At 42.0% G+C, this 15801-nt stretch overlaps 1 protein-coding gene across 1 annotated transcript; it reads left to right on the top strand.

Moving 5' to 3' along the window:
• Positions 1-6276: 6276 nt before the first annotated feature.
• LOC108961959 (translation initiation factor IF-2-like) lies at positions 6277-12111 on the top strand. Its single transcript, XM_050976752.1, has 4 exons — positions 6277-6282; positions 6901-7676; positions 9132-9237; positions 11988-12111. The coding sequence occupies exons 1-3, from the start codon at positions 6277-6279 to the stop codon at positions 9211-9213; spliced, it is 864 nt and encodes a 287-aa protein (XP_050832709.1). The 3' UTR covers positions 9214-9237; positions 11988-12111.
• The last annotated feature ends 3690 nt before the right edge of the window (positions 12112-15801 follow it).

Raw genomic sequence — 15801 nt, 5'->3', positions numbered from 1 at the left:
TCATGAAATTGGATCCTGAACTGTCTCATGGAGTATAAAACCAAAAAGGGCAGTTATGATACTTTATTCTGATGACACTAAGTTTCTTTGGGCATGTCCCTTACCAGGTCATCTTTGTGCATTATTAGCTGTTATTAATAAAGCTCACTGCAGCAATATCTCAGGGGCCTTGGGGAATGGCTTCCTTTTGTGTCAAGGGACAGAACAGAGCCCCAGCCACTCCCATGGCATCCACAATCTCACTGCTCCTACTCTGCTTGGGACAATAAATAGATGATCCACAGCAGCTCTGAGGAACAGAAATTGTGATGGCATTCTTTGTCTCATTCTTTGTCTGGCTTTTATTTTTTTCACTTGATGGTATTGATTCAACCTTTATGAAAATTAATCTCAGGAGAGGGACTGAGCCTGAAGATTTTATTTTTAAAACTTGCAATTTGCAAGAGCAATTGCAAGCTCTTGCTCTTCCTGTGTTGTTTTTGTTTTGGTTTGGTTTGGTTTTTCATTTTGTTTTGCTTTTTTTTTCTTTTCAGGGTTTTTGGTTGTGCTTTGTTTGGTTTGGGTTTTGTTTTTTTGGTTTTTTTTGGTTTTTTTTGTTTTTTTTTTGTGGGGGCTATTTTGAGTTTGTTTGTTTGGGTTTTTCCTTTCTTTTTTGCTGGGCTTTTTTTTTTTTTTTGTGGATTAATTTTCTTATTTGATGAAAAGGTTATTGGTTAGTGCCTCCTAACTTTGCCAACCTGCTTTCAGGAGTCATTAATTCATCTTATAACTGGCAATAAAATGTTCCATCTCATACTGTAGCCTGCTTAAAAATCAGTCATTGCTAATAACAAATGAAAACTCAGCATGTGGAAGTGTTGAAAAAAGATGCTGAACCACGTGTAGGGAATTTTATTCATCCTGAAATTTTTGTGCACCTGTGAAGTAATTGGGGCATATGAGCCCATGATTAAATGTAGGCAGGAAAGTAACTCCAACCCTGTATTAGACCTAGGGATGAAATTGCTCACATGAAGAATAACCTCTGCATTAACAGATTTGAGGTACACCCCTTCAGCATGGAGAAGTAAAGAAAAAATCCATGATTGGCAAAGGGCCACTCCTCTTAAATCTCAAGTCCAGCTTGTGTTTAGGCATTGCTGTACAATTCTCCATAGCTCTGTCAAATTTCTTCACAGATGCAGCTCTGAAAGTTAGCAGGGAATTGGAATGCAACCCTGGCTCGACCTGATCAGAAGCAAAATCGGAGTTATCCCCTCCCCCTGTGCCCTGTCCTGCCTGTGAGCAGCAGAAAGGGAGGGTAAAGAGGATCCTAAACCAAAGGTACTTCATTCAGCAGCCTCTGGGGAAACTGTCACCCAAGTCACAATCTGAACTTTGTGGCTGACTCTTCCTTCTTGAACAGGCTACATTAAAACTTAAAACCCAGTAAATGAGGCTGAATTGAGAGAGGGAAAAAGACTATTCAGATATATACTGCTTGCCTCAAACAGTGGCAAATATCCCAGTAGGCAACTATAGAAAGCTGCATCAGTACCTTTTCTTTTTGGCAAAACACCACATTTTTGACAAAACTGTTTCCACTGACTGAAACAATTGCTGACGAGGAGGTTGCATTTTATCATTTAAAATGCAACCCCAGCTGCAAGACTTCTGTTAGATTGTCTAGCTCAATGTTTTATATTTATTCTTTTCATTTAGGAGCATCAGATACTCATATCTTGGTAGGTGTCTCTTCAATAAGTGTTTAGTACTCACACAAGTGATAACACTGAATTGGAGTAAACTCAATTTCACAACCTGTGAGTTCAGAGTATTATCATGGAAAGATCTTGGAGTTTATTTACATCAAATTGACCAGTCATTAAGTTGGCCCTTGCATATGTAAAATTTGTGATTTCTCCAGTGCTTTCTCTCCAAGATGTTCTACAATTCTTCTTTAGGCAGTCAGTCATCTGAATATCCCATTCATTGCTGTTATAAACTCCTCACTTTGGAAATGTATATATTGCATGGGTAGTTAGAGACAGAGCCCTGACAAATAAATTTTAAGAATACATTCTAAAGAGATCCAAACTACTGGAAAATGAACAGTCCACATGTTGCAGAGTTATGAGCTGAAATGACTGTAGGGAGCAGAAAAAGGAGCACTGGAACTTTTCCTCCTGTGCAGCTGTGTAGTGGTTGAAGAAGTGTAATCAGGCAGAAGGAGATGTTTGCAGAGAATTGCAGTTACTCTGCTATCTGAGGTGTTAGGGCTGGATTGGACTCCATGATCTTGAAGGACTCTTCCAACCCAGTGATTCTGTGTGATTCTCTGTGATCCTGTGTGACTCATTAGCGTGGCAGCTATTTGGTTAACCAATTAAGAAATTATATTGATTTACACAGCAGTTCTTAGAAATGCATGTCAGTTTTATTGCAAATGCTTTTAATAAACAGTGGTGTCTCTAAATAGGTTTGGTCCAGGAAAATGGTTGCATTAGAAAACAGATTAATGAATGGCTTCAATGGCTGATGCAGACAAAAAGGGACAAATTTCCCAGGGAGTTATGTGGTCATGGACATCTAATTTGTAGGCCCATATTAGCTACAATCCGTTTAAAAGCAGATAAAATTTTTTAATGATTTCCCAGTCTGTTGGAACAGATCTCTTCTATTTTTGATGAAAAATACAGGGTTTTTTAACCTCTATTGGAATCTAAATGTAATCTGTATTGCTTTTTGGCTTCTCTTTGAAGAGGGTTTCAGCAAACCAATGTATTCTGTAGGGGGGGGAAAAAGTGACTTGAGATCTACTGAAATCCACTTGGAGAAGAGCATGGTAAGGGTTTGGGGAGACCTGTGGTGAAGACCATCCTAAGAAATAAGACTGATTCTACTATATGTGTTTAGTTAGCCAGCAGCACTGATCATCAACCTGCTACAGAGCTGGCAAGGGAAATAGTTTAAAGCACAGTAGATGAAGTGGGAGGGTTTCATTAAATGATTGTGTTTCCATGGAATTGACACTCAAGCCTTACTTTGCTCAAGCTAGATGGTTGCTGGCATTATCATATTCATTGAGTAGAGACCAGAAATAGTTGGTAACAAATAAATTGATGTGAAGGAAAATCTCATTTTCTTGTCCTGATGGCTGGAGATTTTGTAACTCCAAAACAAGGAATTTGCAATGATTGTAACACCATCAAAATTGAAACATCCCATTGCCTTAAAATGCTGTCCAGGTTTTGTTAACATTTTATGACTGAACATAACTCTCAGCTATTCTTTTCCAAAGAAGGAGAAAAAGGCTCTTGATGATCCTATTATTAGAAGGATGATAATTTTACTGGGGAGGAAAGATGTAACGTGAGGAAATTGGTTGTTGTTATAGGCAACTCTTATTCATTCCCAATGATTTCAGCTACAGCAGATTCTTCGAGGGAGAACTTGTTCTGGGGGAGCTGATCAGCTGCCTCCTGGATTTTTCTGGCTTGGCTGGAGACAGAGCCTTTGTAGTTCTGTTTGCTTAGATGTAGAGTGCAGGATTATAACATTTCCTTACCCTTGCAGAAGTCTGGCCACACATCTCCCACTACCACCATGAGCAATTCCTTCCCACTGCCAGCTCATTTCCTTTGCTCTTCTGAATCCCATGTCAGGGCATTTAATCTCCTCTCCAGTTCTGAAGTTCTCTGGTGTAAATTTCAGTTCTCACTGGCTAATGAATGTCTCTAAGCAGATGTTAAAATTAAATCAATAGTTTTAACTAGAACTGGTTTTTTACTCTATAGCTCTGCCTGTTTTTGTCTCTGATGCCCATTGGGGAATGTTGCAGAGCTTTGACAGAAGTTGAAGACATTAAAATACCCTCACTGCTCCATGCTGATATTCAGTGTACATAGCAAATTGAGGAAAGAGGACTCCCTGAAATTAGGATAACTTTCCAGCTGCTTGCACTACATTTTGCATAGTTCATAAGGACTGTTTAACACAGATTTCTCATTAGTACAGTATTCTTGCATGCTAAATGTTTTATAGGGTATTTTTTTGCTGCTATTACAGGCAATGGATGGCTTTCCTATAAGAAAATTGGTTGTTGATAAATGGGCTTATGAAATGGTTTTAACTCCTTCCTACTACGCAGAAACATCATGTGCTATCCTAACTCAGTCTTTGATTGTTTGTGTTCATCTGTGAACATCAAAGACCCCACTCTGTTATTCTTCCTCAACCAGCTGTTGGCTTTATTATGCCGAATTCTGGTTTCCTTAGAGTAGACTGAAGTCATGCTTTTGATTATAAATGGGTCAAAATTGGCTTCATTGCCTCATGGACTCTTAGAAGGGATTTTGCTTGTATAGAAAACAAAACATATTTTCTCCAAAGTAGTTTCTATGAACTCCCTTGACAGAAAGTGAAAGATCTCTGTGCCCACTGTTCAGATTTCCCTAGACAATTAACAAGGGCGTAGTCCAGCCTGGAAAGTTCAAGATTCTCACCTACATGTTCTTAGAGCTGTAAGCACACTTGGTAGCAACTGAAACAAGGAGTTAGACCAGAAAAATACTGGAGCAGATGAGATTTCATCTGATCTGGTCTCAGACGGGCAGGGCAGGACATGGTGGGGCAGATCAGACCTGCAGACACAGGAGGGTTCTTAGGAAGTTCTGGTGGAAGGAAAGGGAGAGATGATTTACCAGCACATAAAATAAACGGATGGTGCATTGAGATGTATCAGTAGGAGTACTGAGTCACAGCTCATCATCTGGAAAACTGGAAATTTTCAGTACTACAGCAACACATTAGTTGATGTATATATTTTGGGAATGAGGGGACAGTGATAAGTAATGCTTTCTGGAGCATAATATAAGAGAACTGGGTTTTATCTTCTGGGTGTTTCCATCCTATAAGTTTTCCTGTCAGATTTGGGAGAACAATATTTCACTTGGCTTTCAGTTTGTCTCTGAATCATTGTTACAATGGAATTTATTCTTCCAAGCCCGAATTGCTGAAGAAAAAAAGACAGAGCTGTTTGGGAGGTGGGTGGTATAGAGGAGAGGAGGTGAAAGAAAGGGTCTGTGCATGACTGATCTAATTTTCTTCATCTCACACACTCAAGGCAAGTATGATAGTGTCTGATTAATAGTCATTATTAAGTGACCAAATGCTTATTTTCTTGGTTTGAAAATAAGAATTGAGAGAGCATTTCTCCTGTGATGGGCTGGATTTAACAGCAGTGTTGTGTAAGACCTGAAAGGAACAATGACTTCTTTTGCAGAGGGAGCAGTCTGTGCACTGGCCATGCTTCAGTGAAAAGACAAGAACTTGCTACTAGCATTTAATACATTTGTAACAGTTATAGGAAAGACACCTGTTGACAAAACGTTATGTTTATGAGGGGCTTAGTGGAAAATGAATTCTTCTGCACTGGAGGCATGTGGTTTGTATTGCTGAGGTGCTGTTTGAACAGTCCTGGAAGTCATGGGCAGACCTCACTGTAGATAACTATGGAATTTCATATGATATTCACCAGCTGGTAACTCCTGGTATATCAATAGTAGCATTTAATCAGAATTTAGGGGAGGAGGTAAAACTGAAAAACTTAATTTTGTCTCACGTACCATAAGCTCAAAAGAGGATAAACACACCGTCTAGAGATAAAATAAAATTTATTACTTATCAGCTGTAAAAGCTTGTTCTGTATGTTTAGCAAATGCCTTTTTAAGCAGAGCTATGGCACAACCATTTTCAATATTCACATTGTTTTCTGAATTATTGCACCAGTGTGCCACTAGGTTGTTAGGTTTTGAAGGGAAAGACCAGGAATGTTTTCTTGGATGGAGTAGATTAAAAAACCAATTCCTACATGCCTGTATCAGTTCTTATCCTCAGCTTTATTGGGTTAATTTATACTTTAGTGCAAGCATTGTTTGATTTTGATATTTTTACATTAAGAATGGCTGCAGTTGTAGTTAAGTAAAAGTGCTGTTTATTAATCTATGGAATTTATTAATGTTTATTAATCTGTGGAATTAAACGGTACAAACTTTTCTCAGAAAGTACCTGTCTATGTTGCTATGAAAATATATGTGTTATATTTGGTGCTTTTATGGATTTCTGGTTTACTACTCATTAAATATTCAGTAGTCTGTCATCTCACTTATGAGATGTAAGAAGAGGAACTGAAAATAGCCTTAATTCTGCAGAAGACTAGATGAAGAAAAGTGTTTTTATTTTTGTAGCTTACTTCTTAATATGTCTAGACTACAGGATGATATCAAAGTTTGTAACATGACTGTATGGATTTCTGGCTTACCTTGAAAAGGTTGGCTCCCAAAAAATTAGGATTAGAATAAAGCATTTGGGAAAGGTAAAGATTGTCTTAAACAAAGTGGAATCTATTGCTGTGGGAAGAATGAATGCAGTATATTTTTATTACACAAATTTGAAAATGGTATCAGTTGGTGTGACGCTGCATCAATGCACTCAACTCCTCCCAATGCTCCTTTACTGGGTTGTGCTAGGGCACACTTTAATGCCAACATCACCCATTTGAACAAAAAGATACAAACTCAAGAATTTCGATACATCATGTGTTTCCGAGATGCAAATACACAAGGCAAAAGACAGAAAATGAGAGAAGTGTTCATGAGCTTGAGCTGATCTTCTACCAGTGCGGGAGCTCAGACGGCATGTGCACAACCTCAGGTCGAGCTGCAGTTTTAGTTACAACACAGACATTTTCCTAACACTTTTCTGCATTTACCTCCTGCTTTTCTCGAATTTTTTAAGCATCGCAACTCAAATTTTTAAGAGCCTACCACCTCCCGCTAGGTTATCTCTCAACGCCAGCTGTCAGAGACCCATCAACAACTGGGCTTCCAGCACGTTCCTGAGCACGTAAATTATTTGTAGCGGCCAAGACTCCTCGTTTGTTTGGGCGGCAGAGCGGGGAGGCACTCGGAGCTCCTCCAGCGCCTGGCAAACGCCTCCCCGCCGCGGGGGCGGCGAACATCCCGGCGAACATCTCGGGGGCTGCGGGCGCAGGTGGGACGCGGCCCCGCTGTAGCAGCGCGGCCACCGCGGGAGCGTCACCGCCACCTCCTCCCTTCCTCCGCAGAGCCCCGGCCCGAGCCCGAGCCCGCGGGCGGCTCCGGCAGGAGCCGCAGAGCTCCGCGCTGGCGGAGGCCGCTGCGGCGAGCGGGGCCGGAGCGGGGGCGGCTCCGGCGGGGCCGGGGCGCGGACAGGTGGGTGGCGGGCGGTGCGAGCGCGGCGGCGGGGGCGGGGGCGGACCGGCCGTGCGCAGGCGGCGGCGCGGATGCCGAGCCCCCCGCACGGCGGCGGCGGCGGCGGCGGCGGGAGCCCCGGCCCCGCGATAAAAAGGGAAGGGGCAGGAGGTGCGCGCTGCGGGTCCGCCCGGGCGCCGTGCGGCAGAACGTGCCTGGAGGGGATAGAGGCAGGCTGAGCCGGCGGGGGAGCGGGAGGCTGTGCCCAGCGATGAGCCTCCTCCCTCCCTCCCTCGCTCGCTCCCGCCCGCCCTCCCGCAGGAATCCCGGGCGGCGCGGCGGCACCGGGACGCGCGGCTCCCCGGGGCTGCGCGGCGGCAGCGGCGCGGAGCGGAGCGAGCGGGGGAGCCGCGCTGCGAGGAGGAGCCGCCGCCTCATCCTGCGGCACCGGCCCGGCCAGCGCAGGTGGGTGGGCAGCGCCCGCTCCCCGCCGCGGCCGTAGCGGTCACCGCTTGTCCCGGCGGAGCCACCGGAGCCCGTGTGCGGCTGGGGCGGCTCGGGGGGCGTGAGTGCGAGGGGTCCGTGGGGTGGGGGATGGCTCGGGGGTGGCGGCGGGGGCAGCGGGGCGGTGCCCGGCGCACCTGAGCGGCCGCAGCCGGGCTGGGATGGTAGCCGGGTCCCGGGGGAGCCTCTCCCGTCCGGGAGCGGCCGGCGCTGCTGGGAAGGCGAGAGGGTTACCTGGACGTGCGCGTCGGGACGCGGGCAGCCTCGCCGGCTCTTGGGAATTTTATTTCTTTATTATATCACCTTCAGGTTTGTTTTTTGGGTTTTTTTTTTTTGTTTTCTTAGACCAACTTGTTCTTGGAAATCGCGTTTGATTTCGGTTTCTATTCCATTCAGTGTGAGGTTTCTGGTGGCGGCTGCGGGTGTCGCCGCCGTAGGGCAGCGCAGGGTGCGGGTGCCCGGAGCCTCCCGTGCTGCGGGGACACGAGTTTGTTCCTGCCCGCTCCGGACTCCCGAGCGTTTTCCCAGGCAGACGCGTGGTGGGAGCACTCGGGCGCCCGCTCCCAGGGATGGTGAGCAGGTCTCGCTGCAGGAAAGGAGAAGGCATGTGCGTGCAAAAGCCAGGTTTCCCCCCCAGAGCTTGTACTCCGAAACTTCGCTATTCGGTGAAACCCGTGTTCTGAGCATCAGGAAGCTTTGGTTTTTCCAGGAAGACGTGAATTTTCTGGGTTTTTTCACATTTTCAAGGAAGGATTAACGCGAGGGCTCCGGGTATACAATGTTTAGGTCTTATTTTGTTGTAAATTGTTAATTTGGCAGGATATGTGGCATATTGCTTAAAGTGCAGTAAGCCTGGAATAAATTGAATGGTTTTCATTGTAAAAAAAGTTCAAGATCACTGTTATTTCTATGAGATAATCTTTCAAATACTAGCAATTTTTATTTGCATACATTTCCTTATAACGTATATAAGGTAACTAAGCTGAGCATGGATATTATGTTTCTGTAAAACTGTTCATTTTTCAGATGGAAGAGCAAATCCAATTAGTTTTTTTGTATTTACCAAGTAATTAAGGACAGATGTTTTTACATTGCCACTTCAGAAGTCATTTTGCTCTGTCAAGGTTATGATGTGTCCACCAAGCAATGAGGGTAAAATAAAAATCTGCAAAGAGTCTGAGAGTTTTAAATGTCCTCTTGGTTTAAAATGAATTGGGATTGCTTGGTGGTAATTCTTTCTTTTTTCTTCAAATGTATTAAAGACAAAAATGTAAATAACTTGGTTGAATATTGAAGCGCACCTTTTACAAAAGGGGACGCTTTAGAATGTTTGTCTAGAAAAACAAGTGAGCTGAAACATTGTGCTAATAGGATTTGCAGCATAAAATATTGCTAATTTCTCTTGTATGACTACAGGTGGCAGTGTAGAAGCCAAGAACAAAAACTGGCAGAAATTGTGTTCTGTGTACGAGAATATGAAGAGTGTACTCATGACTAAGCACAGGAACCTGGAAAACCACAGGTATGTGAAGTGATTCATGCAACTGCCTATGGTGCTCCTGGTATTTACTGCATTCTGATATTCCTGGCTCAATAAGTATTTTTTGACCAATTATCACTTAATGTGTTCACAGTAAGAGCCTAATCAAAATGTCATGGAAAAATCTATATTTGACTACTAAAAGTAGAAGAAATACTTTGAAGGCAGTATGGAAGGAGAGGTGGGATTTTCCTACTTTTCATGGTTTATTGTAATTATTGAGAATTGGAACACTAAGTAGCCTGAAGTTGGGTTTTTTAAAAGTCTCTTTAAATAAATACATTTTATATTGATAAACCAAGCAGCAGTTACAGGCCTGGATATCCTTGAAAAGGAGAAACTTTAGATGCAAGAGACAAGTTTGCATGTCTGGATATTTTGGATGTCTTATCAGTAAAGTTTTTTAACAAGCACTCAAGGATTGAAAATGTGAGGAAAATTGCAGAATTAAGATGATGTAAGTAAGAATTATATGTAATTTCAAATAAGTGTCCAGAGGAGATATGTATACCTTGTTAAGGGTTAAATCTTGTAAAATTAAAAAAAAAAAAAGACAACACTGTTTAAAATTAAGAAATAAAAGTAAAAATAAGCAGTATGTAAGAAGAGCTCAAGATTAGGTCTCGTATGTCAAAGCAGAGGGAAATACTAGATTATTTTAATAATTATTTGGTCATTAATTAGCAACATTAGAGTAAGGCAAAGCTTTTCTTGCATGTTTACCTTGGTGTGCACAGCCTGTGGAAATTAGTCCATGGGTCTGCATTCCTGGATTCCTGGGAAACCATGGAGGGTGAGACAAACTCAAAGCTGGGGCTTGAGGATTTTTTAGAACTGATGAGTGGGAAGTTATCCTGGTAAGAAGCGTCAAAGGGGAATTATCACTGTGATCATGGATATATTTATAGTCTTGCACTTCCTTTTCTGGTCTAGGAGAGCAGTTTGTCTAAACCTTTCAGCTGCTCCTGAGAGAATGTGGTTCTACTGCAAATTCCCATGGATGACCAAGTCACCTTGTGTCAGCCCTCTGCAGGAACTGGCCTTGGGCATGGTTTGAGTTATGCCCAGTTGCAAAGAGAATGATTTATTTTGCTGGTAAAATGGGCCAAGGCTGTGCACCCCACAGGTACAACCAACCAGCTGTCACCACTAAACTGTTAAAATATAGTGACTTGGCATTTTGGCATTATGGAATCCAAGTAGAAATTATTGATTATTTCCACCCAGAGCTCAAAGGAGTGACCAGGAAACCATAGTTTCCTGGTATGGCTTTGGGGGCACTCCAGCCCTGAAATTGTAAGGTCTCTGTAGAAAAGCTGAGTCTCTGTTGGGGGATAGTAAAACCCAGATCTCTGGTTTTTGGGTACATCATAATGCTTTCAAAATACTGTGTGCCTTGGATAGAATACCCTTTCAAATACCCTTTCAAGGATAGAATACCCTTTCAATTCCAAATGAAAAGGTGGCTAAATCTAGATCTTCAGGCTGGTGTGCAGAAGAGAGCTCTTCTAAGCATTTGGCTGTCATGTTTTTCTTGTCAGCTGTTACTTCTGAGTGAGCATCAACACTAACTTCCATATAAACTGGAATTTATTTTATTATTATGTGTTATTGAGCAACAAGGTTTAAATTTTCATCAAAAACTCACACTAATATCCCTGATAAAGTCAGTTGAACTGTTTATGTAGTACAGGTCAGCATATGCTTATGGCTTTGTTGAACATTGTTGAGTTCATTAGCTTGTCCTAACACATTTAGAGAAAATGAAAATATCATTTGTCATTGGCACAAAATTTTAATGGGGTCTTCCATTACATCAAGTGCTGAAAATATTTTTTAAAAAATGGTAACTAAGCAGTGTGATGCTCAAGAGTTCAATTTACAGACACTTCTCTGTGCTAATTATGAAGTATTGACATAAATGAATGAAATCACTTGTTAAAGTGCCTTTTTCAGTGTATGGCAGTTATGTGTTCACAAGATGATTCATAACATTCAGCAATTTGTGATGAATTTCCCTACCATTACAGGAGATTACTAAGTATCTGATGTATTTGCACTACAGTGGGTTACTTTAAATTAGATTTGATGGTGAAAAGGGAACCAGAACCATTTTCTATCAACTGAAAAATCAGGGCTGTTTTGTGAATCAGTATGGAATTTTTCTGTACTGTATGGCACAATTTACCCCTTACAATAAAATGCAAATGTTTGAGCATCTTGCCTATAAATACAGCAGTGACAGTGTGTGTGTGTGCAAGCTCTCAAGACTTCTTTTGTGTCGAAAGCTGTGTACATCAGAGCCAACAAAATGCAGCAGACTTGGTGTAATTGAAAGTAGAATTCATAGTAAGAAATCTAAATTTGGAATCTAAACACATGAGGTCCTGCTTTGAATCAGCAAGTCTTGGTTATGCAGAATACTCTTTGATTTGGTGAAGGGTGTGTTTGTAAGTACAGCTCCCCTCAACAGGGCAAAGAGGCTGCATCTTAAAAACCAGTTCTGGGCTTCTGTTTTGAGCTAAAAGTTGTGGCTGGTTATGTGTTCTGTTGTCTTAGGGAAGCAGTGTTTAAGGGCTTGCACAATCAGTCCTGTCATGCTCTCATGAAGTGGCTGTGATCTGTTAGATTATAAAGCATGATTGCCCAGCAGTTGTGGGAAATGTCTGTTAGTGATACCACAGTGTTACACAAGAAAAATTAAACTTTCTTACTCCTCTTTACTTTTATAGGATTGTCTTGAAAATAGTTTGTGGGAACCTGAAGAATGGATTAAAGATGATGAATGGAAGGCAGAGAAGTTATTAACATTTCACAAAATAAATAAATTCTTTAAACTTTCACAAGCACCAACCAGTCCAGTATTAAAGATGGGTTTTTAGAAAACCACTAGAGTGGTTTTAGATTTTTAGAAAACCAATGACTTCCAGGAGGATGAGGACAGTCTGAATCAACGTCTCTAGGGGGAGAGATACAAAGTGAAAATTTCAATGGAGTTCTATGAGAATAAGCTTAAAACACAAGGAGTGTGTCTGAGGGCATTTAGCCTAAATCTTTTGGCTTCTCAGGTTAGAGGTTGATATCAGATCAAAATAAAAGAAGCATTTACTTGCCCTCAACAGTATTAATGCAGCTGTTAAACCAAAGGGATAGTTATGACACTGCAAGATGCTCATTGCAGATTAATGCAACTGAACTCTTGTGAAAGTCACATCATGCAAAGTGTAAGGAAAATATTCTCAAGCAGCAAAGGTGTAAAGCAAACCTCCAGGCAGGTATTCCCACCTCTGTCTCCAGGGAGGCTGCCACTGGGATTCCATGAGGAGCTGTAATGCAGCAGGACATCAATCCTGCGAAGGAGAAATGACCTGAAATTATGTAAAAAAAAAAAAAATCTCATCCTGTAGATGAGGCCTTGCTGTCAGGTGATGGCCAAGGATCCTTTTACTCTGAGAATTCCATTGTATGGTCTTGGTTCCAGGTGATGGAGAGACATCTCCTGCTGTGGAGTGTAACCAGGGCTGGAAGGGAGCATTTGGTAACCTTCCAACCACATGCCAAAGTGGCTTACAGCAGAAGGACTCTTGGCTCTCTTCTCATGGTGGAGAAGTGCTGGTGACATAAAGGCTGCCAAAAGAGTGCTGGAAGCAGCACCTGAGTTACTGGATAAAAGGTGAAGAATAAAGAGCTGTGCAGCATCAGTCTGCAGTGTCATCCCAGTTCTGCATGAGGACAAACAGGAAAGGAACACAGGCCAAGGTGACACTGGCTGTGGCTGAAGTGTGTGGGGCAGAAGTTGGTGAAGGTCATCTACAGAACAGTCAAGGACTGCTGGAAAAATTAGGTCCTATTTAGACAGGAGCACAGAAGGACAGGCTGGCAGTCCAAAATGGAAGTGTTCCTATGCAAATGTTGGAAGAGTGGAGTGTAAAATGGAGGGATGGATGCCTTAGTTCTGCAGTGAGTTATTGGCAGTCCACATCTGCCATAGAGAAGGTATCAAGCAGGACACTGATTGGGGTTCCTGTGGACAGCCTGGTAAAAGGAGCTGTCAAGAGAATAAAATGCTTGCAGCCATTCTGGAGAGACTCAGACAAAAAATGCCTATTTCCTAAAAACTGCTTCTCTGACTCTTTAAAAAAGTTTTGAGGAATATTTGGCATGGTTGAACAAGGTGTAAGGAACAGAAAGATACTCTGCAAAAACTCTTTCAAAAATTTTAAAAAGGTGAAATTCATGCAAACTAAACAGGAAATATACAGTAAAACAATTTAAAGCCTGATATGATTTGTAAAACGCAGAGGAACTTGTTGTAAGTTCTTTCAAAACAATCAGAAATGGGACAGCCAATGGTCCAATAGATAACTAAACTCTAAAAGAGCCCAAAGCATGTTGCACCTGTAGCTGAAGGCATGTGAGATAACAATGTTCCAGCAGCAGTGAAGCTGCGGGGGCCAAAGGTGATGCCAGCTTTTAAAAATGCTTCCAGAAAGCCTGTGGGAAAGAACAGGACAAGTTTGACTGGCATTCATAGCAGCCAGTTTTCTGGTAAATACCAGGGAGAAGAAAAGTGAAGCCTTCATGGACAGTTTGGTGTACCAGGAAGGAGTCAGAACAGTCTCACAGGTCTGGTGGAGTTCTCTGAAGGCACTGCTGAGGTTGTGAGTAAGTGTGATTTAGCTGATGCAGTACACTGGGGTTTCAGGGAGCCTTGTGAGAACGACTCACCAAAGGTGCTGAGCAAAATGAAACCTCTCTGACATAAGAGGAATTTTTTTTGTCCTAGACTGCTGGCCAAAGGATGAATAAATGTCCTGTTTAATAGAAGGGATGGATAGAGTTACTCATGGATCTGTGCTAAGGTTAACACCAGCATGCATTGGTCATCTGGAAGGGAGAGTGCAGAATGTTTCTAAGTTAATGAGAGTAGCATAAATGAAAGCCAATTATGAAGAACCCAGGTGGGAGCTTGTCATGCTCAGTAACTGGGGCTGGAGCTTGCTGCTGGTGCTATGAATTAATGCATGTGGAGGAGAACAATCCTGACATTGTTGAGGTCATTAGCATGGAAGGAAGCAACGTTGTAGAGAGTTTATCGTGCCAGATCTGAACATTGATCAAGAGTATGGGATTGGTAAAAAAAAAAAAAAAAAGATAAAAATGGCTCACAGAGCAGAAGTCTGCTATGCCAGTTTGTAAACTGCCTGTGCTTTTGTCTTGACCTCAGGGTGCTGTTCTGAGCCCTGGATTTAAAGGAAGAATGAGAGGGGGAAAAAAAAGGGGAGATAACAGAACTAGAACTGGGTGGCAGAGATGATAAAGAGCAATTAAATAGATTGAGAACCTTCAGCCTGGCAAGAAGCAGCAAAATATGAAAATGATAAAAATCTATATAGGAGTGTAATGGAAAAAAACCCCAAAGAACAGGGAATGTTCATTAAGTGTCTCTTGTCGTACAAGACCCAGAGGGATCAAATAAAATTATCAAGTGACAGATTCAGAACAAGTAAGAGGTGGTATTTTTTTCATAGTGCATAGTTTAGCTGTGAGCCACTGCACGTACTGCAGGATTATCTGGGTGTGGACTCAGTGCAAAAGCATCCACTCTTGCTTAGAAGAACACAGAGCCCCATCCCTTGAGGCTGCAGTGGGATCCCAAAGTCCATCCCTGGATGCTTTTCTTGTCCTGGTGCTCTTCCCAGACCTCTGCTCTCAGCCTTTGCTAAAGACACAAGATGAGGATAGCTGTGTCTTTGGCCTGATTGAATGTGGTTATTAATATGTAAAATGAAGAGAAATTGCAGCCCCTCACAGAAGATACTGACCAAATGCCACTCCAGATACATAACAGAAATATTGGTGAGGAAAACCTGTTGAGAAGGACAGAGTTATTTTTTTCTTGGGCCTGATGGCTTCCCAAAGCAAAAAAAGTTCAATTTTCTTTGAACAATGGACTAGTCTTTACTATACCACATTTTAGTGCTGTGGTTTAGTTGATATGGTGATGATTGGCCAAAGGTTGGACTCTCTGATCTTGGAGGTCTTTTCCAGCCTTTATGGTTGTGTGATATGTGGAGTTTAATGCCTATACAAGGGAGTTAAGATTCTTAGTTCTGGAGGATCAGTATTCAGCTTTACTTCTGTCCTTGTTCAAACTAAGTTGGACACTTGTTATCCCTTGCAGTTTCTCTTCAGATGGACTGAATTAAAAAAACCTATGTGCAAAAATAAACTGGAGAATTTTGGTTCAGGATAAAATGCTTATCAATATAAGAAAATTAAAAATAAAGCTTTTGAACATGGAAGATTAAATCTCTTTTCCTGTAAAAATGGTGAGGTTACACCTAGGCTTGTTCCTTATGCACATGTAGAAGGACTAAAGCTATGTTAGACTTGAACTGAGTAAGAACTTGGAGAGGGTAGGTTGTTCAGAATAAACAACTTGGCTATTAGACATGAGAATGGCATTTAAATACTAAAAGTATTTAGAAGTTATGAAACCAGGCTTGTGTAGCCTTCCAACCTAGTAATAAATGAAATTAAAGA

This window comes from Serinus canaria, chromosome 1, assembly GCF_022539315.1.
Source record: "Serinus canaria isolate serCan28SL12 chromosome 1, serCan2020, whole genome shotgun sequence".
In the NCBI taxonomy this organism is placed as follows: Eukaryota; Metazoa; Chordata; class Aves; order Passeriformes; family Fringillidae; genus Serinus; species Serinus canaria.
Note: the sequence above shows the minus strand (reverse complement) of the source record. Positions and strands in the feature narration are given on the sequence as shown.